Raw genomic sequence first — 25,560 nt, forward strand, 5'->3', positions numbered from 1 at the left:
GGCAATCTTACACATCTGCATGCAGGGACATGGCAATAGTGTGTTGATCTGTTCTTTTTTTCTTTTTTTTTCTACAAAATCCACATATCTCCAGACACTGGGGTGAATGATGGAGTCTTTGTGGCGACTGTCGATTTTTCTCCTTTACAACTCCCTCGAGCTAATGAAAGATGGGTTCTTTCCGGGCTTGACTATGTCCCTTCCAATAATGTAACGTAACAGTTCAATCGGAAGCGATCACGGATAGCATCAGGCGGAGTGAATGTCGTTGAGATATACACGGATATGCAGGTATGATGTCAGCACATGAATAATCATATCTTGGCCGTTATTAAGTCCGCACTGTCTTCACAGGAGTAACGTTGTTAGTAAAGGTATCAACTATCAAGACAAAAAGGTATTATTATAAAATAGAGGAAAACACTAGCTCAAACAGCTCAAAGTTCCCGCGATGTTTTCTCAAGGTCCATCATATCGAGCACAGCTAGGAATTGGTCTATGTTCAACACTTGTGCAATTGTGACTCCCAAGCATAATTTATCCTGACTTGTATCACATACACTCTAGTCTAGACTGTGCGTTACCAGTCAGTTTGATTCACAGCTCAAGACATCGTGCCAAACTAACTTTGCTATTGTCCTCTGGCCAGTGCTAGATAAACTGGCTGGTTGATATAAGCCTGAGGGGGCATGGTCTGGGCGGGCATGGACGGTACCAGAACATTTCCGAAAGGCCCAGGCATTGTAGCTGCTGTCTGCATGGCGGGCATCGCCTGGTGTGGTGGTAACAGACGATTGCTTCCAGGAGTAATTCCATTGTGCAGTGGAAGGCTCATCTGTGTTGGCGACTGCATAATGTGCTGGTGCTGTTGCTGATGTTGCTGGTGATGATGATGATGTCCGTTGATGCCTGCAAACGCCGCTGCTGCTGGTGCTGCCCCCGCTGGAGGCGTGGGCGGTGGTGGTATGTGATTGTGCACGAGTACAGTATGGCCCGGTACCATGGACGGCATGACAGTCGGCGCCTGGGTGTGAGGTGCTGCCATTGGCGTGTACTGGAGGTACTGCACAGCAGCAGCTGCAGCACTGGCATCGGCACCTGGCACTGCTGCTGGTGGTGGTGGTGGTCCGGTCACTGCAGGGTTCTCTCCGATAGATGCCGGTGATGTGTAGACGGTATTAGCGTAGAGATGGTGCGGAGCAATGCTTGTGCTCTGTGCGTAGAACATCGCTGGATTGACCATGGACAGGGAACTTCGGTTTGAAGACACTTCACTGGACCTGCAGGAGGGAATTCCTTGGCCGCTTTTCCTACTGTCATCTGAGTGGGACAAATACCACATTGAAGGACACGAAACTTAATTCAGTTTCATTGCGGGGGGGGGGGGGGGGGGGGGGACAATTCTTTTCCAAGCAAAGCACACGCCACAAGACATCAGAGCAAATCGCATTTTCCCTGTCCAACTTCTTGAAACTTGCATTGTAGTGAATGCAAATCCCCGGCTATCCAGCTGTGGTAAACGTTTTCAACCCCAAAGGGAAATCAGAGTAAATTGACTGAATGGCTGCCGGGTTATTGTGTTCAATGATTGGATTGTGGTGGGTGCTAGTAACTCACTTCTATTCACACTTGTATCACCACTGCTGCATGAACTCCTTCTGCTATTGTTGTTGACCTGGTTGTCACCGTGATGCGATGAGTTCAGGGAGCGAACTGGTCTACGCGTCGCCCCGCCATCCTCATCTTCCTCCTTTACCAGTTTCCTGGGTGGGCCTGAGCTGGTGTCAGGGTGCTGTCGCTTTTGGGGCGAGTTGAGCGGCAGGACCAGGCTTTTTCGCAAGCACTGCTGAGCTGGCTCCGACTGCCACAGCATGTGGTGGTTGCCCATGGCGGTGAGAGCTCCAGGACTGGCCATGGCAGGCTGCTCTCCACCATGCCCATTTACATCCACTATGCCATTCTCGCCCGACTGAATAGAAAGGAATGGTGAGTCATGAGGCCCACCATCGGCCGTTGGCTTCACAATTAATGGGCGAGCCCAGATGTTATTATCACGCTTGATCAGTTGCAGACCCATCTTTGATCGTCTTATATTCTCTTCTTTGATCATGCCAGGTAGAAGCCTCCGCCGGGCATTAGTAAACCTACAGAGGAGATGGGATAAAGACCGTCATATCTACTGATCTTCACTGATTGAGGGAATGGAAAAGGGAAATGTGTGTCTAGCGGTCGTGCAACGTAGTAAATATCTAGTGATGTACATATTTGTCTGGTTCAGTCAGTATTTCCCTGTCCATTTTGGAACATATTCACATGCACACATGCAAAATATGCAAGTCACGATACCACACACAACTCATGATCACTACTAGTATGCCATCTTTGTCGTTCTCATGTCCAAGGAGACAATCCAGGCTGTTTCCGAAATGACTCCGTATCCAACAAACCGAGCGTGTGCGTGTGTCTGTCTGTATGTGTCTGTGTGTGTGCGTGTGTGTGTCTGTATGTGTGTGCGTGTGTGTGTGCATGCATGCATCATGTATGCGTGAGTAAGCCGGATGGCTTTGACATTTTACAAAGCAGTCGTCGCGCACTCACCAGTAGGCCACTTGGATGAACTGCAATCCTGTTTCTTTTGCCAGCTTCTCTTTCTCAGATCGACTTGGATAGGGGTACTAGATCAACAAAGCAAGAGTAAGAAAGTTGAAGGACTAGAACAGGTGCATCAACATGAACATTATCTCCGTGAAACATGACAAGAAGATAAATATTACCCATACCCATACCCATAGACACTTGGTAACGTGTTGATTGCTGGCAACATGGCCATTTTTGTGCAAGTCAAGTTGTCGACTTTGTCTACCACTAGAGAATTGTCACTAACACTGCCAAAGGAAGTCTGACCTGTCTGATCGAAACAGTTCAGGAAAGATCGTAGCTGGCTCGGGATGACAGCAGGACATGACCCCAGGGCATGGCTCAAACGGAACTGTGACTGCATCACCATCGCACCATGCCAAGTTACTGAACCAGGTTGATGATGATCACCAATTACCATGGCCCCATCAGACACAATTCCTACTGTAGAATTTATAGAGACCATCCTCCCCATGAAACAATGAGCCAGCCATTTTCCTGTACTGCCTACGTTTGAAGTTGCCAAGCCCAAAGTGAAGGAGTATGCTTTGTCTAGGAACTGGGTCTTTTTTGCCCACCCAACCAGTGCAATGCCAGACAAGACATTCAGAGATCACCGCGGAAACGTGACGATGCCCCATACCACTGTCAGTGCTCCCTTCACGTTTTAAACCATCCTTGCCGATATAGAGGAATATGTCCTAGCGAACAATGGGTGGAATGGATCATGAGGCAGGGATAGGTTCTGGAACGGATGCATGTAACAATGAATGCGCTGCTCAGAAAAGTAGGGGAGAACGAGTAACAGATGGTAAGCGCACTGAAGCAATGTTATGTCCATAGCAAAGTGAGCCAAACAATACTTTCATCTTTGGTTCTTTTAAACAGGCAACGGACCTAGTAAACCTACTTCAGAAACGTCTTGATGAGCCCCATGATCTATGCTAATACCCGTAAAGTCTCCCAGCCTGCGGGCATCACGTTGTAGACTCGGCTGCAGGCATAATGCTGCTAGTTACTGGTGTGTGTTCGAATGTTTCTAGACAATAGGCATCCAACTAGATAGCTGATACCCAGGAGGACCTCGCAAGCAGTATACACTGCCATGTGCCAACAGCTTTGTATGCTGATTGCCCAAGAGAGGGACATTATTATCACTACATACGAATGGCACGAGTACCAGTACATGTAGACTCGACCTCAGCTGTTGTACTTACCAAACTAGTACACATTTAACACTGCATGCATGATTCTACTGCTGGCGAAACGGACATGCACCTCGTCAACTGGTGTGTGGAGGTGCTCACTGCTTACCTGAAGATGGGTTTGCATCCACTGGCGAAGGTGAAGTTGAACTTCGTCTGAGTGAGCAGCTCTTTTCTTTTCATCGTGGCTCCAGCTGCTCCCGATGGATTCCACATCATCCGCATCGTCATCTACTGGTAATGGGCACAGCAAAGAGCATGGAAAAGAGCTCGGGAAGGCAACTTTTGTCGTGGAGAAGCATGAGCAGCGACAATCTGAGTCAGAACCAGTACAATTGTGGTATTTCATATTCTACTTTCAATGGGAGTCTCGGCGGATCGGATGAGCCAGTGCGTTCACGCCACCTGGCAGCAGATACCTACAGCATGCTAATTCTAAAGGGTGGAATGGATCCTGCATGTATTTGTCGTCCCAGAGTGCATGTTATCTTCCTTCCTTCCTGGGAAACCAATGAAACAGTCTACGCCTACTCCGGTGCAGCTTGCTGGACGTGGTGAAGTCGGCGAATAGTTCCATCTCTTATCTATCTATCTCTCTACTCAATGCTGTATCGATCTCTCTAGGTAACTACCTAGGAGTCCATGGCTTAGGTATCATAATTATTATTATCAATCGTTTGAGCCTTGAAGCATGGCTTGAAGTTGGTGTACTTGCTCATTCATCACCTGACATGGGACACTGGAGCATGCATATTGGTAAAAATGCCACCGTAGTACATTGTATCACCTTTGATATGGTGACGAAGAAAACAGTCGAGTCCTGGGTGTGAAGTGCCGCTTGGTGTTTGGTAGGGTTTTGGTACTGGATGCCCATGATGAGTGTGTGGAAAGCTAAACCAGGAATTAGTTAGATCAAGACCTCTTCGCTCAAACACGGGCACCAGCAACAGGTGTTAAGCTTGCTCTTTGCTTGCTGGCTAATCCAGTTTGAACAACGCCAGGGCAGTGTGGTATGAAGCTCACTAGCACTTTGCCGAAGGGTACAAACTTGCAGTATACTATACTAGTACAGCACTAGTACCCTGTTGTCATCATACAACATGGCCTCTTGCCAGCTTACAACAGGCCATGGTTTACGGACATCGTGCGGCGGAGTGCACGATTCCTGATGGTTCCATTCTGTATCATCTCCAGTCTCTGTGATTTTCAGCCATTCTAGTGGGGTTTTTTTTAGGTGCTACGTTGAGGCTTCCACATGGATACACTAATTCGTCGATGGTTCCATCCTGTATCATCTCTCTGTGATTTCAGCCATTCTAGTGGGCTTTCGAGGTGCTACGTCGAGGCTTCCACATGGATGTACTAGTTCTTCCCAAAGTTCCCAAGGAGATAGGAGATCACGGTGGTTGTAGGTCTCTAGAAGGGTCGGTACACATACATGTATCCACATTACTCGGATGACTAATGGGTGCTTTTAACACGAAACTCAGAGTTACGGAAAGACGTTTGGTCTCTGTTGTTTTGACTTTGTGTATCAACAGTGTGTACGTAGGAACATGCAACAACCATTGGAAGACATGGCTAACTATTGTCCCTGGTCATATGTGAAGTATGCAAGAGACACCTCCTCCCTGACCGGATGTTGACGCCTAAATTGAGATACCACCACGCTACTAGTGTCCGCGCGAGCGTCTTACCTTTTCTTGGGCATGATGTTGACCTCTCAGATGCAGAGCGGCTCACAGGTTGGCGGCTAGCTTCGTTCTCCTCGCCCGTGCTTGGCTCCATGCTGCGCGGTTGCCAGTCAGACACTGGGACAGTCAGAGCGAGGTCAATGTGTACTTGACGGCGGACCGTGAGGATGTGTCGAAAGAGGGAGACAGGGACACCAGTTTCACTTACTTCCTGGATGACACTGGTGCTGCTGGGCGAGCGCAAACGCTGACCTGCGCTGTGCCTGTGGCCCTGGCCGAGACAGCAGTACGTCTGTAGCGGTACAGGAGACGTGTCAGGAACAGAGACACAGACACACGCACTGCACTCCTAGTCCTACTCGGCATAAGACATAATTCACAGCGTAATCGTTTACGTGTAACACTCTAGTCAGGAGCGTACACGACATGTGCCGTCACTCGCACCAAGGAGCGTTTTATGGACAGCCCAGAAAGGTGGCGCTCGCGGCGGGTTAGACTAGAGTCGAGGAGCGGATAACTTAGCGGCGGTTAGACATCACGGAAGGTTTCATAGCCACTCATAGGTGCTCAGTGCAATATATGTGGTGGTGTTCCTCCGGCTCAACATTCGGTAATCTCTGGATGCGGGACTGCGCATTATCACCCCCACACTCCACAAGAGCGCCTCCGACATGCATGTCATTCTTACGTACGTGGATTAGGTATGCTCCCCCCCCCCCCCCACTGTAACTAGCGCTTTACGTATCAGTCCGTTTGAGGACCTCCCCTTGCATAATCACATACCGAGTATGGCTTACGCGATATGATTATCTGAAGTGAGAAATGTGCCTGGATCGGACCACCTACGGAACAGCAGTCGTGGGACTGGGCCTTAGGCATAACCTAGCATTAGGTAAGGTGTTGTTGTTGTTGGTGGTGCTAGTGGGGGCCATTCGACGACTACACGTGAAACGGTCATATAATGAAACAGAACACAGTCAGCACTCCGGTGCACCATTGTCTTCCACTCAGTCAAGACGAGAAACTACTTGATTGCCTTCATGCACACTCAGCGGCCACTCAGAGCACTCGACACCCTCGACACGATCCCTTGTGCAATTGCACCAGTGCACTAGTGCCAGGCATGAAATGTGCCCCATAGGATAATTATGTGATATGCTAGGAATTACTCACAGCTGACACTGTCCCTGACGCGCTCTACTTGAAGGCGAGCGGGATTGGCGTGGCGAGATGCAGAAAGGAGCAGCAACATACACCACCACCACCACCACCACCACCACGGGGTCAGCAATGCAGCTACACACGTTCAATGAGTAGGTGACATTCCACTCTTGCTGACCAGGTATGAGTGACTATTACGCGCGTTTCTTCAGGTGGACGATGCGGAGCTGCGGACAACCACTATACTGTCTATAGTATTCATCATGCTAAGAGCATAGAGCAGCAGCAGCATCCAGTCACCAGTACTATTAGTATTACTACTATACTAGCATCACATTAGCACTAGAGTATGGATGTCGCCTTGACTGTATGCCAGTGAAGAGAGAAAGTAGGGCTACGAGTGGCTAACAGAAGAAACGTGTGTGTGACAGTGCTGCAACAGATGACATCCTATTTCATTGCAATTCTCTTAACTGGCAGAAATATTCGTGTCCTTCAACTTACTTGATTGTCGCGCGCTGCATGCGCTGCAGGACGGGAGGTCCCGCTGCGCGACACACGGTGGCACCAGTAGTAGTACGGGCAAAGAAGGAGACTGTTGCCTATGGCAGTGTGCGAGATAACTAACTAAATACTATTACTAGCATTAGCAAAGCTGGTACAAGCAGCATTGACTACTATACTGCACGGAGGCCTGTCGTCGTGACGTCGTCATCATCATCAGACATCACCACCTTCATCGTGGCTGTATCGGCGATTGCACATCATGATCTGGTCTGCGGACGTCGCTGGCCAGGACTACGGCAATGCGAGCTAGCTAATCCGATGCCCGTGTAAGTGCGTGGCGGTACTGCCTATACTGGTGCTGTGGGGGGCATGTTGCCCTGCGTATCCATCATTAATGTGTATTGCTTAGTGCAGGCAGATATGCAGGTACATGTACGTCTTCTAGATGTCTAAGAAGGTCCTGACCCTTTTTGTTTCTCCCATTGACGACCACCTAGCTGACGACCAATCTAGCTGACGACCAATCTAGCTAGCCAGAAGGTACTGCTGTAATGCACGGCAATTGGACAGATCTGACAACAGCTCGACCGGTTGTCACGTCTAACTAAGCAGATTCCCTCGAGTTGGCCGGCTGCTGACTGCCAGCTCTGCAGCAGCCATTTGCTGACTTAATGCAGCAGCACGTCCACTTCAATATCGCTTTATGATTTCACGTGACATGGCGTTACAAGTGCGATTGTTTCTCGTTTCCCGCTCACACACCATGTTCGTACAAGCAGGCAGCGTGTATCTTGACACGGACGTCGTCCGTGTCTCGGGCGCGGAAGCTGCGACACAGCATGCATGTAGATCTACAATACATTGAATGATTCCCTTCCCCGTTCTACAGGTAGACCAGCCTACTGCACCGTCACGTCTGGCCGTCGGTAGTCCTGTCGTCGCGGCTTTTATCCTTCACGAGGAAATCCTACTCTTCGCATGTACACTGCACTATTAATTTTCTTACTGACACCACAAGCATCAGTCCGTAATTGCTAACCCGACACCCGTTGACATTTTCATCAACTTCTTTTCTTCTTTTTTTACCAATCACAGAAATGCTATTAGGAGGGGGGTGTTGGGCGTAGAGCGGATCTGCTCTTTCCCGATGACTCTGCAATTATCGAACTCGTTTTCATCAGCAATGCTTGCTAGCTAAGTTCTCGTCTTGATTTGGATGGTGTGATACACAACTACTACATAGTGATTATTATTGTTGTAGGTTGGCAAGCAGTTGCCTTGTCCAATGCTACTGACAGGACGAAGCTTATCGGAGCAACACCGCTGGCCACTCTGTTGGCGTTACGCTACATCAACGCGTTTGGCAGGCCTGAATTCCTCGCCACCTCAGAGCAACACAACTACTCCAGTGCCAGTGGCTCAGTGCCAGTGCTGGATCTTCTGACTGAAAGTCTTGGACATAATTATTAGGCGCTTGGTGACGAGCTTGCACCTTGCAGAGCCCCCGGCGCGGTCATCAGCTATTCTGACATGGTCATACCTGTGCTGTGGACAAGTCATCAGTCATAATCATGAGTAGATCTACTGCTAGTCTTCCTCTCCTCACGGTCGACTGACGAATGGCGGTACCGGTACGGGAATACTCTATCACTGGCGAATGGCGGTGCGTACATGGAATACGCTATCACTTGTATCAAGACAGCTAATACCCTTCTCAAAGTTAGAAGAGGAAAAGCCTTCCTGGTTTAGGCTAGCCTGGGCTCAGTAGTCTACGCTGGGTGAAGATATCCCACAGATGTTACCAGAAGAACCCAAGAATTCAAGATGGCCGTCTTTCTTCCACTCACTCTTACAGTCATTCAGTTCCAATGCCAGCCTTTGCCAGGCACCCACCTCATGGCCGATTGTGGATGCGTGTACGCTGGAATCATAGAAATTAAGTGCTACATTGTTACTTGTACATTGTAGTACATACCCCCCCCTCACACACACACACACACACACACACACACACACACACACACACACACACACCTGTCCTGTCCTGTCCTGTCCTGTCCTGTAGAGCCACTGCCACAGGAGTCACGTGGGCCCCGGAGGGGCATCAGAGACTCACAGAGAGAGGAAGTTGGAGCGCGCAGCCTGATGACGCCGGAGATGGTGGAGCAAACAGAACCGGCGAGAACACACGCATACACATATACACCACACACACCACGCATACACGCACACACACGCACGCACACACACACACACACACACACACACACACACACAAACTCTCTCTCTCTCTCTCCAGGATGCCTACCACAGCCTCAGGCATTACATTCAGGGCCGCCGTCACGGCAGTCACGTGAGTGTCACTCGCCCACGCAGTCCAGACAGAAAATGTGTTACGATTGTGCACGTGTGCAGTGTGACTGACCTGTCAAGCAGACTGTGCGTGTCAGTGTAACCACAATGTTAGTCAAGTCACTTGGTAACCAGGTAACGGGTAAGGACTGCGTCTGGGAGGTGTGTTTTCAGTGACTGTGTACAATCGTGCTCTTTCACTCTCATGTCTCACTACCGACTGACACGTAACCGTTGTAGAGTGTACCGTAGTAACACATTCTAATCATGAACCCCAGAAGACGCCATTGTTGGCTTCTACATGCATGGTGACAGCTTCTCGTACTCGTAGTGCCTGTAGTGTAGTAGTGGTGGTCTATAATTATTCTTTTTGTTTGGATTCAAGGCACGGACGCAGAATACAGTCTTTTTTCACAGATGTGTCATGTACATGTACAATGTAGGTTTGTGTAACTTGTGTTGCTGCTACTTCAGCACTTGTAAATTGTACAATGTACAGAATCTTCATTGCATTTGCAGTTCGACTAAAAACTACACTAGCAATATGTAATGTCTGCACGAGTATTCCTGTCTACATCGTGTATAATTATGTATGTCTGAATATGCTGAAGTTTCCATGTTAGTTGTTGCAATGTTAGACGTGTTGATCAACTACAAGTTGACACAGGTCTCACCACAACTCACAAGGCAAGAGCTGCATGAATGCGCCGGGGTTAGGAATAGCGTGTGACTGTGCACGGAGCAGCTGTACAATTACAGGTATGCCCATTAGCCTTAGGTTTTCACCAGTTTAGCCCCATAGACCATAGTGGCATTTTAGAAGGGGCTATAACTTCATTTATGTGCTCTCTGGTTCAATCAGAATGGTAGGAACATTAGCACGCACATGTACATTGTATTTATTTCGTTAGTTGAACTGCATGTGAAGGGCAGACGCAAGCGCAATGCAGTGTACTAGTAGATACACATACAATGTCGTCTTACATGTCCAGGCATGTACACTATACATGTCCAGGTACACTATAGTATAGGTGCCGCGGCACACGTTGTAGTCTTTCCCGTCGGGCTTCTGTATTTCCATCGTATTTATTGAATTTTTAGGACCTGGATTACCCAAAGGCTCTAGGCCTGTCGAGGGATCTCCTACTCAGGGAAATAATTGCATACATACATGTACATGCACGTTGTACATATTCGGGAAACGGTAAAGCAAGGGGGAGGAAAGACTGGCAGCTACATGCGTGTACTGCATCAGCGAGCATGGTCACAGAGTGTATTATACTCGGGCCCATTGCAATCAGATAACCATAATAGTCGTGTACATCATCATTGTATATGTGCATGTCTGTTCTGTTCAATACTAGTCTTATTACAGGTGATATTCTCACGTGTTAGCCAAGGTGTTCATGTACATGTACGTGCATGATGGAGGTAGAGGGAAGGGGGGGGGGGGCAATGATGGCAAGATATACAATGTACAATCGTGTACAATGACCGCCACCTCACTGAAACGATAACCGTCACTTCACTTGAGAGACGCCACAAAGAAATGGTCGGTGTCATGAGATAAGGCCGAGCGTTGGCCTCGTATGCACTCATACTGTGCATGCATGCCATTCTGGTGGCACTTAAAGTCTTTTGAAACGTCCCTTTGCTCTTACAAGTACAAGAGTAACTGTCCTCGTCAATCTGCTACCTACAACCGTGGCACGACCGACGATTGGTAACATTGTCAGACAGGGAGTCAGTGTACGTACATGTACATGTACATGTAGGTAACTAGCAGCTAATCGTGGCGACCAACTAACGACGCATTACAGCTGGCGATGCAGCTGACGTGCTAGCTAATTACATCCTGTACATTGCATTATGGGATGCCAGACGATCAGCATGGGCTGCATTGTCTTCCTTGGCAGCAATGCTCGAATGCACGTAGATACAAACCGGGATCGTAGCAGCTACCCAGTGTTCTAATCTAGGAGACCGCAGTTCACATGTGGAGTTCAAATCGACAAAGACTCTCTTGCTTTAGTCACATGACGTACTTAAAGCAGAGAGCGGTGACCAAGCCAATTTTCATCAACGTCAGAGAGCCGGCTTGACGAAGTGACAAAGTCAGGATCGGGCATCATCGAGATCGGCTCGTCGAAAGGCGCCATAAGATCATAACTATAATAGCGTGGGTTAAATTCCTCGCGTACACAAGTACTTCAAGGTATACAGGCAGCATGCATCATCTCCGGCCTCTTTGCATACCATTCCTCCGGAAAAATGATGTGCATGTACTCTGTACTATGGGAATGTGGAAACATCTCGCAGCGTGTAGCCATGTACCTGTGTGTATCTGTATGTGGCTGCGCATAACCCACTAGCAGCAACTGCCTAATCTACCTAAGGTACAAAGGTCCTTTGTAACGTTATTCCGAGTAGTTGACTTCCACTGTTGAAAGCAGTGCCCCGGGGCCGGGGGTTGAGCAGTCTAACACGGCACTAATCAGGAGCCATTGCCAGTGGACCACAAAGACCCCCAACTCTACCTCTGTATTCAAGCCACGATTGTCTTCTTGACGAAAATTTGATGAAGATGCAAATGCAAGAATACACTAGAGCCGTAGAGGATTCAATGAATTCCAATGCACTAGTACCGGTGCAAGCTCTTCTCGCTCCATGTTCTCTCTCTCTCTCTCTCTCGAAGTATGTGCTACTTTGGCTTCTTTTCATCGTGGCCTTTCATGCCATGATACCTGCTGTGAGCAGTAGAGGATGTGGTTTTGATCATATCGATTCGTGAACCCCCTGCCGCACCGAGCTATTGTGCAAGCCATAACAGTCTGCTTGCCACAAGAACATCTCGTGTTTGTTCCTTGACGTGGACCGTTGACGTGGACCACAGTACAGTGTCCAACACGACGATAATAATTATACAGTACAAGACTTAGTACATCACGTGAGACACGTTCCCGTACTTGTACAATCATACATGTATCACACCAGTGCACGACAGTGTCTGCCGAAAAGAGATGGCGACAGCATTACTATTGTGGAGCTGGGGGTGGGGGTGGCGGTGGTGTTGGTGAGTGATGGTGTTGGTGAGTGATGGTGGAGCTGGTGTGTGTGTACGTGTGTGGCGGTGGTGTTGGTGTTGGTGAGTGATGGTGGAGCTAGTGTGTGGCGGTGGTGTTGGTGAGTGATGGTGAGTGATGGTGGAGCTGGTGTGTGTGTGTGTGTGGGAGGGGGGGGGGGTGGTGTTGGTGAGTGATGGTGGAGCTGGTGTGTGGGTGTGGCGGTGGTGTTGGTGTTGGTGTTGGTGAGTGATGGTGGAGGTGGGGTACCTCACACAGTAGGGTGCGTACATGCACATGACCACCCCGGCCAACCGGGTTACGTTGATATTCTGCTGTGCTTGCACGCGGATATGGATGGGACCTGGCTCTGTAGAATAAAATGACGAAGATCGAACACAATTTATTTTGTTGACTAGGAGGCGAGTCGGCCATGGGACTCATGCAATATGCTTGCGTCATGCACATGTATTTGACTGTCGTCATACAAAGCAAATACAGTCGTCCCTCTTTAATCCAGCACCCTCTATAAACCAGCAGAGTTACATGTACCAAGAATGTCCTTTTCATGCACATTGCAGCAGTAAATCAGATTTGTATATCCAGCACCCTCCCTAATCCAGCACCCTCCCTAATCCAGCACCCTCCCTAATCCGGCACCCTCCCTAATCCAGCACCCTCCCTAATCCAGCACCCTCCCTTATCCAGCACCCTCCCTAATCCAGCACCCTCCCTAATCCAGCACCCTCCCTAATCCAGCACCCTCCCTAATCCAGCACCCTCCCTAATCCAGCAGAATTTCCGTAGCACAACTGGCGCCGGATTACATGTATAAAGGGACCACTGGCACTGTACTGGACACACTACAGGGCTACAGTACAGGGCTACAGTACAGGGCTACAGTACAGGGCTACAGGGCTACAGTACAGGGCTACAGGGCTACAGTACAGGGCTACAGGGCTACAGTACAGGGCTACAGGGCTACAGTACAGGGCTACAGGGCTACAGGGCTACAGACCAGTACAGGGCTACAGGGCTACAGGGCTATGGAATGCATCATAATTCATTAGCACCCTTATCACGTGATTCCCTAATACCCTTATCAGGCCATGATTCTGTGTTCTTTTAAAAGGAAATAAGCGACGGACGAGAACTATTCTAAGAGCATTAGGAATTCATCATGCAGCAGATGAACATGGCATTGTACATGACGGATCCTCCACGTGACCACGAGCAAACTAGTTCATGCGACATGACAGTGATAGTCTATGCGCGCGTTGCTACCTGGAATGGTGGTCATCAATCTCAGGGCTCACAGCCGCGTACAAAAGCGTGGGCGCCATTTTGGACAGGCCGCTGTCACGCGAGCTGTCACGCGAGCCAGGCAGTATGCCAGAATCGTGTACATGCGATCGGGCAAATATCTCACGAAGCTTGAAAGTGGGGTGCATTCAAAATGTTCATTTGTACTGATGCTTTCTCCTAGGCCTTTCAAACTCTAGGAACATACTCTCAATACCCATTGTAAGGATTTGTCCGAGAGTTTTTTGTTTTAATCGATACGGTTTGGCGTACATACGGGGCCAAAGTATCAGTTGGTGTAGGCGTAATTCTGACATGAATTATTGTCCTAAAATTGAAAAGTCTCTCGGACAAATTCTTCTAATTTTCCTACTGAAAATTTTAAGCTATTGGCCATCAAAATCGGGCAAGAGACGGGTACAAACGAACATTTCGAAGGCGACGCTATCTGCAGTATACAGGTGCGAGGAAGAACCGCGCGCGCTGGACCGGTTGTGAATGCGGAAACAACACTACAGCAAGGCAAATTTTCGAAATGTTTTGCTACTCGCCTGGCGCTTCATCGCTGTGTCCTTCAGGAGTTATGGCCGACTGAAGAAATACATGGCCAGCACAACGGCGAAGCCACTGGACGTGTTCTCTTGCAACGAAACGGAGTGGCGGATCAAATAATTCACAACTCCACATCGTCACTACTGCGTTCCGCGGCTCTTCGCAGCGGACCAGGCGTATTATTATTACATTGGACACAACAGGACTTCACGGCGGAGAAACTAAAACTAGAACACTACGTGAGTCATTGCTCCATGCCTTCAACATCAAGGAGTGCATGTCCTCTCCCTCTCCCGATTCCGTCACCCGCGCCTCTGCATTAGCGGCGTAGCTGCCGGGCAGTAGATGTTGAACTCTTTCGTGTTCAACGAATGCAGGAATCTGCTCGGGGCTACTCCTCGCAGGACTCCGTTTGTGGACAGTCTGAAGGAAGAATTCGGCCGATGAGGCCAACAATGCTCGCGAAATAGTCCACTCGGAAGGAAGCAATAACAACCGAAACAAATGGAGAACTGTCTCCGTCTCCTTCACCATCCACGGCTCAGTTCTTGTCACAGCAACTCAGCCCAAGCAAGTCAAAATCTCCTTGCGACTGAGTCTGTGAGTGCTACGCCTGCGCTTAGCAGTCACGCGTGCCCGTTTCTATGGTGATCAGATCCAATATGTCCTCCCACGTAATCGAGGTTTTGGCATACCGGCTGTGAGCCCTGATATTATCTCATCCACAGCTAGGTCGCCACAGTCCTCCATACCATGTGGCACTTTCTCATAATCCACTTACATGTACATGTACATATACGTGGACTTCCGACGCAGCATCAATGATAGTATCATCCATTAGAACACTTTGCATAGGCACCCCGCGCGCACACCGTCACCAAGATCACACCCAGTTACATGTATGGCATCCATGCTGCATCATGACTTCTCCACATTTGCAACACCGTTGTCCTTAATGACATACATGTACAGCTGTACATGTATTCGATTTACATGACTGTCCAATCATGCACACTGTGATGTGTGTACGACCCCTTTTAGCTCTTGGGAAAGGATTCCAAGCCTGAAGCTCACTGCTTTCGTATGGCCGACAACACGACGTGGCCGAATGTTCGAGAGACGTACTATGGCGCATGTGGTTGAAGGCGAAGACGTGGATAATAGTGAGAACACACAATCGGCATGCCCAAACCCCCTATACACCTGCAAAGTCAATTAGGCACATCGAATACTTTGTTTTCGACATGCCTGACCGGTGTTGTATGAGGAAAATTCGCCGCCCTTCGCAGTCGCCGATGGAACAGATGGCCATGCTGCGATCATACAATGTACATGTACCGCAGAGTGAGATAAATAATCAAACGGTACTTGCACACGTATTCACTCTTCCTCTCTCTCTTTCTCTCTCTCTCTCTCTCTCTCTCTCTCTCCTCTCTCTCTCTCTCTCTCTCTCTCTCTCTCTCTCTCTCTCTCTCTCTCTCTCTCTCTCTCTCTCTCTCTCTCTCTCTCTCTCTCTCTCTCTCTCTCTCTCTCTCTCTCTCTCTCTCTCTCTCTCTCTCTCTCTCTCTCTCTCTCTCTCTCTCTCTCTCTCTCTCTTTTCTATCTATCTATCTATCTCTCTCTCACACACACACACACACACACACACACACACACACACACACACAAACACACACACACACACACACGTACACACATACTGACCAGGAGGTGCCTATGTAGTAATACTGCTTCTGTCAAGCTCTGATGAGCTACGACCGAATGACAGAGCACCAGTGGAACGTGTCGACGTGTCAACTGAGAACATGACAGATTTACTAGTAGGCGATGAGCATCCTGAACAGACGTACACACTCACATTTTGTCATGTACAATGTGCCAGTGTGTCACTGTGAGTGTGTGTTTGGATATTTCAGGAAATGTGATAACTGGAGTGGTGACGTGTACATGTACATGCCTAATGCTATTTCCGCCATGCACATCCCTCTCTACTGTACATGTAGCTGTCGTGATGGCTTCTTTAGTTAGTTGCCAACGTTTTCATGTTGCTGCTGCTATGTACTTCAAAAGTAGTGTTACTTGAATATACTGGAGCATGATTGTGGCTGGGCATGGCGTGACCATGATGACAGCATTGGCATTGCAGGAAGACATTCAGCCATGCCGTGACTCCATTGCCATTAGGCACTCCACGTACAGTACAGTACAATCATGTACATGTACATTGTGGTTCCCACAAGAAGGAACGAGCAGTCAGTCCGGTGGCTGTCTTGTGAAAAGGAATCAGTGTTGAACTTGTCACAATGTAATTGTTCACTCCATTCGTAGCTAAGATAGGCGAGAGAACGTTGTGAGATACCTGAATTTCGCAAGTCGCTACAATGCCGTCACAACATATTTTAGGTAACACGTTGCACTGTGACCCAACGAGGTGTGCAACTGTCAGATCCGAATAGAAGCGCGCAGGCTTCAGTCTGTTCTATTTTTGTTGTTGTTGTTGCTGTGTGTGTGTGTGCGTGCGCGCGCGCGTGCGTGGTGTGTTTGTGTATGTGTACAAGTATCTGTGTGTCTTTGTGTCTGTTGGTGCGTGTACATGTATATGTATGTGCGCGTGTGGAGGGTCTTGCTCAGGTGCATCCATCGGTAACCCTCATCCACACGTCGAGATCTGGCTTACTGATAATGCTGGCAATGTTAGTGAGCTGGCATTCAGTACGACTTCATTAGTTAGTTGTGTGTGTCACAGGACGGATGCTCAGTCACACAGTCACTGCAGTGACTGTGTGACTGAGCACCCGTGCCCTGGCCTGGTTGTCGGGCAAACTCAAATGCCTTGAAATGGGCCATTAGAGTTGTGTCGTTCAGTTGGCGACCATTTCATGTACTGTACATGTCCCAGTGTACCTACTCAAGCAGTACCGCAATAGGCACCACAGTACTATCAAACATGTTTTACTATAGTCACGGACTTTCACCCCTCGCCCCTGACAAGAGCCATGCACTGTCATGCCCCACACTCCACATACACACTACATTGCCCTGGCTCAGTGACGCTTCCCCCACCCCCTCCTCTTGGGCCACCTGTAACAAGACGGCAACATCTGTAGCCTAGCCTTCCCTATCAAAAAATAATAAATTCTACTACGACTATTACTACTACTACCAAGGAGTACTAAAATTAAGGTTTCTTAGCACTCCCTGGCGACCCCACTGTACTCTGTAGCATAATAATTATTATGACTACGAATCTATGATGATTGAATAATCCGAAGAAAGGCATGCGAGTGACCAACACACACACACACACACACACACACACACACACACACACACACACACACACACACACACACCACACACACACACACACACACACACACCACACACACACACACACACACACACATACACACACACACACATACACACACACACACACACACACACACTGTCCTCCGTTGCACTAGCTCTTGATACAACTCCAATGGTCCATTTGAGTTTGCCCGACAACCAGAGCACGGATGCTCAGTCACACTTTGTCAGACTTATCAAAGATGTTGTTCTCCTTTTTGCTAAAAAAAAAGGTGCTGTCGTCGCATCATACTTTACCAAGTAGTGTTGTTGCGCACCTCTAGTCTAGGCTAGTACAGGGGTTGACACTGACAACATCAATTTTCTAAAATACATCTGCTGAAGTCTGAAGAATGAAGATCATCTCTATGCTGGATCAGCCGCTGCTAGACCAGGTTGCTGCGGATCTGTACAGTCGTGTACATGTAAATGCAATCTCTGACCACCGTCCGCGGTTCGCTATGTTTGGGACATGGTCCCCATCGTAAAAAAACAACAACACCCAAATGTACATGTACATGTTCAACTGGGCCATAAAACGAGCTGCTATAATTATAGTGTAGTATTCATGTAACTATACATGCACCATTACTATCGCAGACGTGGAAAATACATGTACATGTACGTGCACCTCCCTTCTCTCATCATGAACGAAGGCAATGCCAACGCCAATGGTAAAGATCCCTCCTCCCCCCCCCCCCCCAATTCCTCGACTTTTATTAGTATTACCTTCACCCCACGTGTACATTATACTTCGAAGTACGTAGTTATGGTAACTTGAGGTGCGTGTTTACATGAAAGGAGGTTGCCAGCATACCAATGATTATGACGCCGTCATTGCATATCGCCCTGCCTGAAAACATTGTTCGGATGTCGTCACAGTTCAGTTGGATCACTGATGACAGTCTGCTTGTGACATGCATTTCTTCAGTCGGTTGTGTCCAACAGCCACATACCGACCACGTTAGGATCACATGCATGCATGGTGTGGCAATGGCAGGGGTGGTGGCTAGAAGTAGAAGTAACAACATTACAATCATGTAGTTTAGTTGCCCAGCGTTAGCTGGCGCCAGGTGGACCTGAAATTTCCCAGGACAAAGTTAGGATCGTGCCATTACTTCGCCAAGACACGTTTTAAGAAGGCTTTCCTGGAGGACTTAACACGGTTACATGTGCATGGCGCAGGGCGCTAATCCGGGGAAACAAAAGCCCTCTTGGCGCATCAAGTGGCCACTTGCCAAGGCGGATTGTTTAGGCAACCGCTGTCCATGCTGTCTCAAGTTGAGTGTTTCAAGTCAATTACACTTCACCTAGCACCTTCTTTCCTGTCCTTGCTCTCAGCACGACTCGGCTTACTTCTATCCGTATCATTACGCCTCCAAACAACGAGAAGAGGCCAGCTTTAGCGACACGGGGACTGGAATCGAAATACAATAAGAGTGACTCCTCACTTGTGAGCTAAGAAGGTTGTTGACCAGCCATAGATTTGTACAATCACGTGTCATAAAAATGAAAGCTTCATGTTGCGATCATTACCGGTACAGTGCTATACTAATAATATTAAATGATGGAAGTAATAATATTGCCAACTTGCAAATTAAATTAATCTGGCCTGGGCCTAGCGACTCCGGGGAAAGGGGACCTTGGATCTGGGGACATGGGAGTGGGACCGTGACGTGATGCACGGCTGGCTATCTAATCTGGTTCAGGGCCGGCCCGTGGGAGGCTGGGGAGACCTGAAGACTGGAGAGGTTTGCGCGTCCGATTGATTCGGTCAAGTTGCCCACTTTGTGACCTTTGTTTTTGCTATTTCAGTTCGACAGTGCTCACCACAAAGTACAGCTATAGAATGAGTCAAGCGAGACGGCGTGCAAATTATGTACGCGTAAAATAAAATAAAAAACGTGTACGTATTTTCCACAATGGTTAGAACGATGCCTTTGCAAACAAAATTAAATACATGTACAAGTCATGTAGTTGTTTTGTTGTACGATTGACGGTATTAGTTGACGTGTTGTGTGTGTGTGTGTTGTACATGCATGTGTGTGTGGGGAGGGGGGTCGTTTATGGTAAGACTAAGAGCATCGCTGGCCTCGCCAGAGCGAAGGTCCTTGGTTCCCGTCCTAGCTGGTGCCCGGTGGTGACAGTCAAGGTTTTCTTCAGACTTTTTTTCCTTTTCAACACCCTCGGCATCTGCTGAATACTCTCAGAATTTCAAGTTTTCAACAGATAAAAAGCCACAGAAGATTTGAACTCGGATGTTGAGCCAATGTAATATTGGATAAATAAAAGAATGAAAAAATCATAGAAAGGAATAGGAAATATAGATACGAGTTGAGAGTAACTCTCCATCACTGTAACCAGATACTATTATACAGTCAGAAAGTGCAACAACTAGGCACAAAACTGACAGAGTACTGAGACATTCGACGTCCTGACACCTAGCTTCAACACATCTCCGTAGCGCTAACCGACAGCCGACAATCGACATTCTTTGTTCCGTTTGGACTGTAGCTTGTGCTCATTTCCGTTGCGCTTGCCTTCCCCTCTCTTTCCATAACCTTGAACCTTCCAAGTTGGAAGGCTGTCGGTTAGCGCTACGGAGATGTGTTGAAGCTAGGTGTCAGGACGTCGAATGTCTCAGTACTCTGTCAGTTTTGTGCCTAGTTGTTGCACTTTCTGACTGTATATAGTATCTGGTTACAGTGATGGAGAGTTACTCTCAACTCGTATCTTTATTTCCTTTTTCTTTCTACATTTATTATTGGCTCAACATCCGACTTTCAAAATGAAAAAAAATGTTAAAAGTTATGACCAACTTTCCACCAATGACTGATTATGTAACCAGATAATGTACATGTATGTACTTGCAAGTACATGCAATTGTTAGATTGACAGCATGAAACAAGGAGGAGGACACTGTGTTAAAACAATTGCGTGAACTACAACAAGTTTTATCTAATACTGGTTTACCAGTTTTGGATTGTATCATGTATGTACATGTACAGTCAGCAAGTGCGACAACAGGGCACAAACCTGACAAGGAGTACTGAGACAGAGAACATTGTTGGACAATAGCGGCACCTACATTGTACAGTGCGTATCGGTTATAGTGTGGTCGTATACAAGAATATACTGCCTAATAGGCCATTCACACGACGGGCAAACTTACTTTTATCGTACTGTTTCCAAGGATATTTACTCGGATACGATAAACTTGGACACACGGGAGCAACTGATTTTTTATCTTGGCCGAGGCCCTTTTGCTCGCGATCATCTTTGCACGCCAGGAAAAGTGTCGGTTGTTGAAAGTGCGTACTGCAAATGCAGTGCATGAACAAGGGAAAATTCAAAATTGAACGTTTCCCGGCATTTTCAGGAGGTCACTATGGATACATTAACGGTTGCAAAGTTTGCCCAGCACCGTGTGAACTGGATCACGGTTTGCCAGTGTTATCTTGATCACACTCGTGCAAATGTTTGCACGTCGTGTGAATGGCCTATAACAAGAATGAACACTCATTTTTTCATAATCATAACACATATTTTATGTGTATATTTATTCTTACAAGCAGTATTATCGCATAGTAGAATATATCGGCCCTAAGAATGGATTTTATGCAGCAAAATATGCCAGATTAGTGCAAAGTGTATCGCCTGTAGTAATACCATCTGTGCTCTGTGCATACTCAATACAATAATATTCAACACAAAAAGAGAGTTATATCCAAGGGAGCACTGGAGAATCACTTTTTCTGTCCAGTCGGACTCTTTCTTCCGACTTCTCTCGTATCTGCTGCTCCGCAGTCTAGTCGCCAGCACGACCGGTCGACCGCGAGTCTGATCCGTGTGTATCATGTGTACGTGTCCGCATGCGCATATGATTATGTCACACGTGTATTATGATATGTCACACGTGATTTATCGTCTGTAAGAAATATCGGCAATAAGAATCAAATGTCGTTTTTCAAACACCCACGCTATAACCGATACCTACTGTACATGTAGGCTGTAGCTTGCGGCGGCAACTGCGGCTTGCGGACAGTGCGCCCGTACAGGCTGTAGTGCCAGGATACACCGCCACAGGAGGAGGCGGACAACACCAGGGCAGCCAAAGCTAAAGCCAGGGCAGACGCCAGAAAGAAGGAGCAGCGTCATGCCAAGGAGGTGTACGATGGCGTGGATGGAGACCTGCAGAGGTCCATGGATCTTGCGGCCGAAAAGGGTGCGTCGAACTGGCTCACCTGTCGACCACTCAAGCAGCATGGGTTCTCGCTACACAAGGGCGCGTTTCGAGATGCTGTCTGCCTCCGCTACGGGTGGACTCCGCCCCATCTCCCCCAGAGCTGTGCCTGTGGAGCTGCCTTCACTGTCCCGCACGCCTTGTCTTGCCCAGTAGGTGGCTATCCGTATCTGCGGCACAACGAGCTGCGGGACTTGACCGCTACCATGCTCACATCAGCAGCTCATGATATCAGCATTGAGCCACGCCTTCAGCCGTTATCTGGTGAGAATTTTCATCACCGGACGGATATCCGTGAGGATGGTGCCAGGCTGGATGTTGCTGCCAGCGGGGTATGGGGTGGCCGGTTTGAGCGAGCTTTCTTTGATATTCGGGTGTTCAACCCTCATGCTCGTTCGAACTCGGTCCACTCCATCCCCGCCGCATACGCAAAGCATGAGCGTGAGAAGCGTCATGAGGAGCGTGTTCGTGAGGTGGAGCATGCCACCTTCGTTCCCCTCGTATTCAGTGCCACCGGAGGCCAAGGCAAGGCGGCAACTGCTCTTTACAAGCGGCTCGGACTGATCATCAGCGACAAGAAGAATGAGCCTTACTCCATCACAATGGCATGGATCAGATGCAGGTTGGGGTTCGCCCTTCTTCGCTCGGCCATTATGGCCCTCCGAGGACACCGGTCCCGGAGCAGAGTTGCAGTAGCTCAACCATCATCGACCGAACTGGTGGCTGCTGAGTGCAATTTGCATTTCTGAACTGTGGCATGTGCGTAGCACTCAAACCGGTGAACATGTGCGCACTGTACCGACTGTCTTTAATGCTCCTCATTGTTTTTGTTTTTATTTATTTATTTTTTACCAGGCGTGGGCCATCCCCTGATGTCATAGGTGCCAACTGTACTGTGTACGATGAAAAAAAAAGTACAGGTCTGACCACCTTTGAAAAAATAAAAGTACTGTACAGGTAGGCATATGCGGATAATGCCGGCAGAAAAATTGGCAGAATTCGGTACTTTTCTGGTAAGTTTCATGCATGTTTGGTATGTGGATAAAGAAATGGAGCAGAATTCGAGGAATTGCCCGCCATAAGGTTTGTGTGGTTCTGCCAATTTCACTGCTTTTCGGGCAGAATCTACCACCTTTTCGAGCATCAGTATCCGCCAATGCCTACCTGTAGGTCCTGCTAAAACATCTCGGGGTCCAGGATATGCAAAGGACACGTGGTACCAAACTGCGGTATAGTCACCGAGTCTTGATGGTTACAGTGAGGGCTGTGTCCCACCCGCCTGTGTGGATTCACAGGAAGCGTATTGTATTGTAATATTAACTGGTTTGAGGGAAAGAGACAAACGGGAAAAGTCTGAAGAAAAAATCGACTGTCACCACCAGTTGACCAGACTGTCACTGTCATTTTACGTCGCAAGTCAAACGTGAGTTAGAAGTCTGAAGAAAATGTTGAACGGTCTCTGCTGGGAGGACAGCTACATTGTACACCATAGCTCAGTGGTTAGAGCATCGAGCAAAGGTCCCTGGTTCGATTCCTGGTGGTGACAGTCAATTTTTTCTTCAGCCTTTTTTCAGACTATTCACCAATGAGCCATGATTCTCATTCGTCGCTGACTCTTTCAAAGCGGGCAATTGTGCCAAATATCATGGGTAGTATACGATGTGTTATCTCGGGCACTAAGTGATGAGGACAACAATGGAACAATCATGCAAAGAAGGGAGTGAAAGATGTAGAAATAGTTAGAAGGCAGGGGCGAGGGGGGGGGGGGGGTAGGGGGAGAAACCACACGATGAAAACCCCGATGGAGGTTGGTCGATTCCTGAGTAGGGTGGAACTCAGCACTACAAGTCCAGCCCACAACTTGATGTCATTGTAATTTGTAGGCTGTACAGGCAGACACGGAGTCTTTGAAGCAGAATTCGTAACTCTGCTGTCTCCACCGCTGCTGTAGACAAGGCCATGACCAGACAAACCAACGGGTGGAGTAGTCATAGACCGGACCACGACGAGAAAACACGTGACGAGGACGACGATTGGGTGGAGGGCCAGTCCAGTGGCGGATAGGCGCGTGGCGGGGCATGGTCGGCATGGCAAGTCAGTGCGGTGGCAGAACGTCGGCATCGTAGTAGCGGTGTCGAGTCGGGCGTATCGGTCGTGGTTGCGGGCGTTGCCGTGGTCGTGGTCGTAGGTGTCGGAGGTTGTTGGTATTGCGTCGTCGCGGTGGTTGATCTGGTCGTATGGTAAGTCGATGTCGGATGGCCGTGATCAGTTCCTCCGCTGAGGGAGGGCGTGGCGCCAAGGCGAGCTGCCGACGCGCGGCGTCCAGGCGCGACGGCCTGGCAATCCCGGGCGCCGGTGGTGCGGGCAGAAGCACGGGCGTCCGAGGTGACGGCGGCGATGGCGCTTGTCGCACCAAGTCGGTGAATCGCGGCGGCGACCCCCATGGGGAAATGTCCCACGGCTCCAACATCGCACAGTTGGGATGGGGCAGCGGTGATTGGGGCGGAGGAGGAGACGACGAGGGCGGCGAGCAAGGCGTTAGGGGGATCAGGAGGGCAGCGGCCAGCTGTTCTTCTGGCGAGAGAGACATGCTCGCTACATCGAGGAGGAATGAAGCACCACACCCAGGACGAGAACAAACGAAGCAAAACAAACAACAAAAAACACCAAACAAAAACAACTACGAATGAAAAGACACTTATCGGTAAAGAACATGAAATTAAGTCGGCAGGCGAGAACGGGTATTGTACGTGTGTGCAGGCGCAGCAAGAGGTGTTCGTGTAGACGCAGCAAGTGGTGTGCGTGTGGCAGGTCCCATTTGCGTCAAACATTTCCGAAGACGATTTCGATGGACTGTGCAAGGTCGATGGCGGATAGGACTCTCAAATCGAGGTTCAATCGCATACGTAACGTCTGTCGGTTTCTTTACAATTTCCCATGGTCCCGACCAATACTTGAAAAAATTTAGGCGAAACTTGAGGCGGCGGGTGTCGATGTTACCAAACCGGGTCACCTACATTCAATGGGCTAGCGCGAGATTTTCGATTGTGACGGACTTTAGAACAACGTTGACTAGATTCGAGATGTTGTCGAACCAAATCGTATGAAACACGCAGCTTTGAAACATGCTCTTTCGCAAAAGATTCGTGCGTTTAAGGAAGTGAGTCGGCAGGCGGAGGACACAAAATATCGAGAGGCATGTGTGCCTCGCAACCAAACATTAAAGAATACGGTGTAAAATTTGTAGACGCGTGAACACTCGTATTGTACGCCAACATCGTCGAAGGAAGTAGCTCGTCCCAATTCCTGACCCTCCAGGAAATCGCGATTCCACGGATGCAACAAATTTCGCGATTTTGGCCCAAACCAGCGATTTTCAGCAAAATCCGCTATTTCCCGCGTTTTTTTTGTTGTTTTCTGCACTATATCTCACATTTTTATGCACTTTTCATGCAGTTCTTTCCATGATCCTGTAGGTTATTTGCACAGTACAT

At 48.5% G+C, this 25,560-nt stretch overlaps 2 protein-coding genes across 4 annotated transcripts; both read right to left on the bottom strand.

Annotated features, from left to right (window-relative positions):
* Nucleotides 1–244: 244 nt before the first annotated feature.
* Nucleotides 245–7,264, bottom strand: LOC135804588 (uncharacterized). Of its 3 annotated transcripts, XM_065318486.1 has the most exons (6): nucleotides 6,710–7,264; nucleotides 5,540–5,828; nucleotides 3,952–4,076; nucleotides 2,599–2,675; nucleotides 1,618–2,144; nucleotides 245–1,320 (listed from the first exon to the last, which is right to left on the bottom strand). In XM_065318486.1, exons 2-6 carry the CDS (start codon nucleotides 5,628–5,630, stop codon nucleotides 632–634), a joined length of 1,509 nt encoding a protein of 502 aa, XP_065174558.1. In that variant the 5' UTR covers nucleotides 5,631–5,828; nucleotides 6,710–7,264; the 3' UTR covers nucleotides 245–631. The 3 variants fall into 3 exon arrangements, with proteins under 3 accessions (XP_065174558.1, XP_065174557.1, XP_065174560.1); XM_065318485.1 differs by lacking the exon at nucleotides 6,710–7,264 and having other exon boundaries at nucleotides 5,540–6,214; XM_065318488.1 differs by lacking the exon at nucleotides 6,710–7,264 and having other exon boundaries at nucleotides 3,952–4,073; nucleotides 5,540–6,213.
* A 16,897-nt stretch (nucleotides 7,265–24,161) lies between these two features.
* On the bottom strand, nucleotides 24,162–24,656 carry LOC135805814 (uncharacterized). The gene has a single exon (XM_065319927.1). The coding sequence runs from the start codon at nucleotides 24,654–24,656 to the stop codon at nucleotides 24,162–24,164; it is 495 nt and encodes a 164-aa protein (XP_065175999.1).
* Between the last annotated feature and the right edge of the window lie 904 nt (nucleotides 24,657–25,560).

Source organism: Sycon ciliatum, chromosome 1, assembly GCF_964019385.1.
Source record: "Sycon ciliatum chromosome 1, ocSycCili1.1, whole genome shotgun sequence".
Lineage (NCBI taxonomy): Eukaryota > Metazoa > Porifera > Calcarea > Leucosolenida > Sycettidae > Sycon > Sycon ciliatum.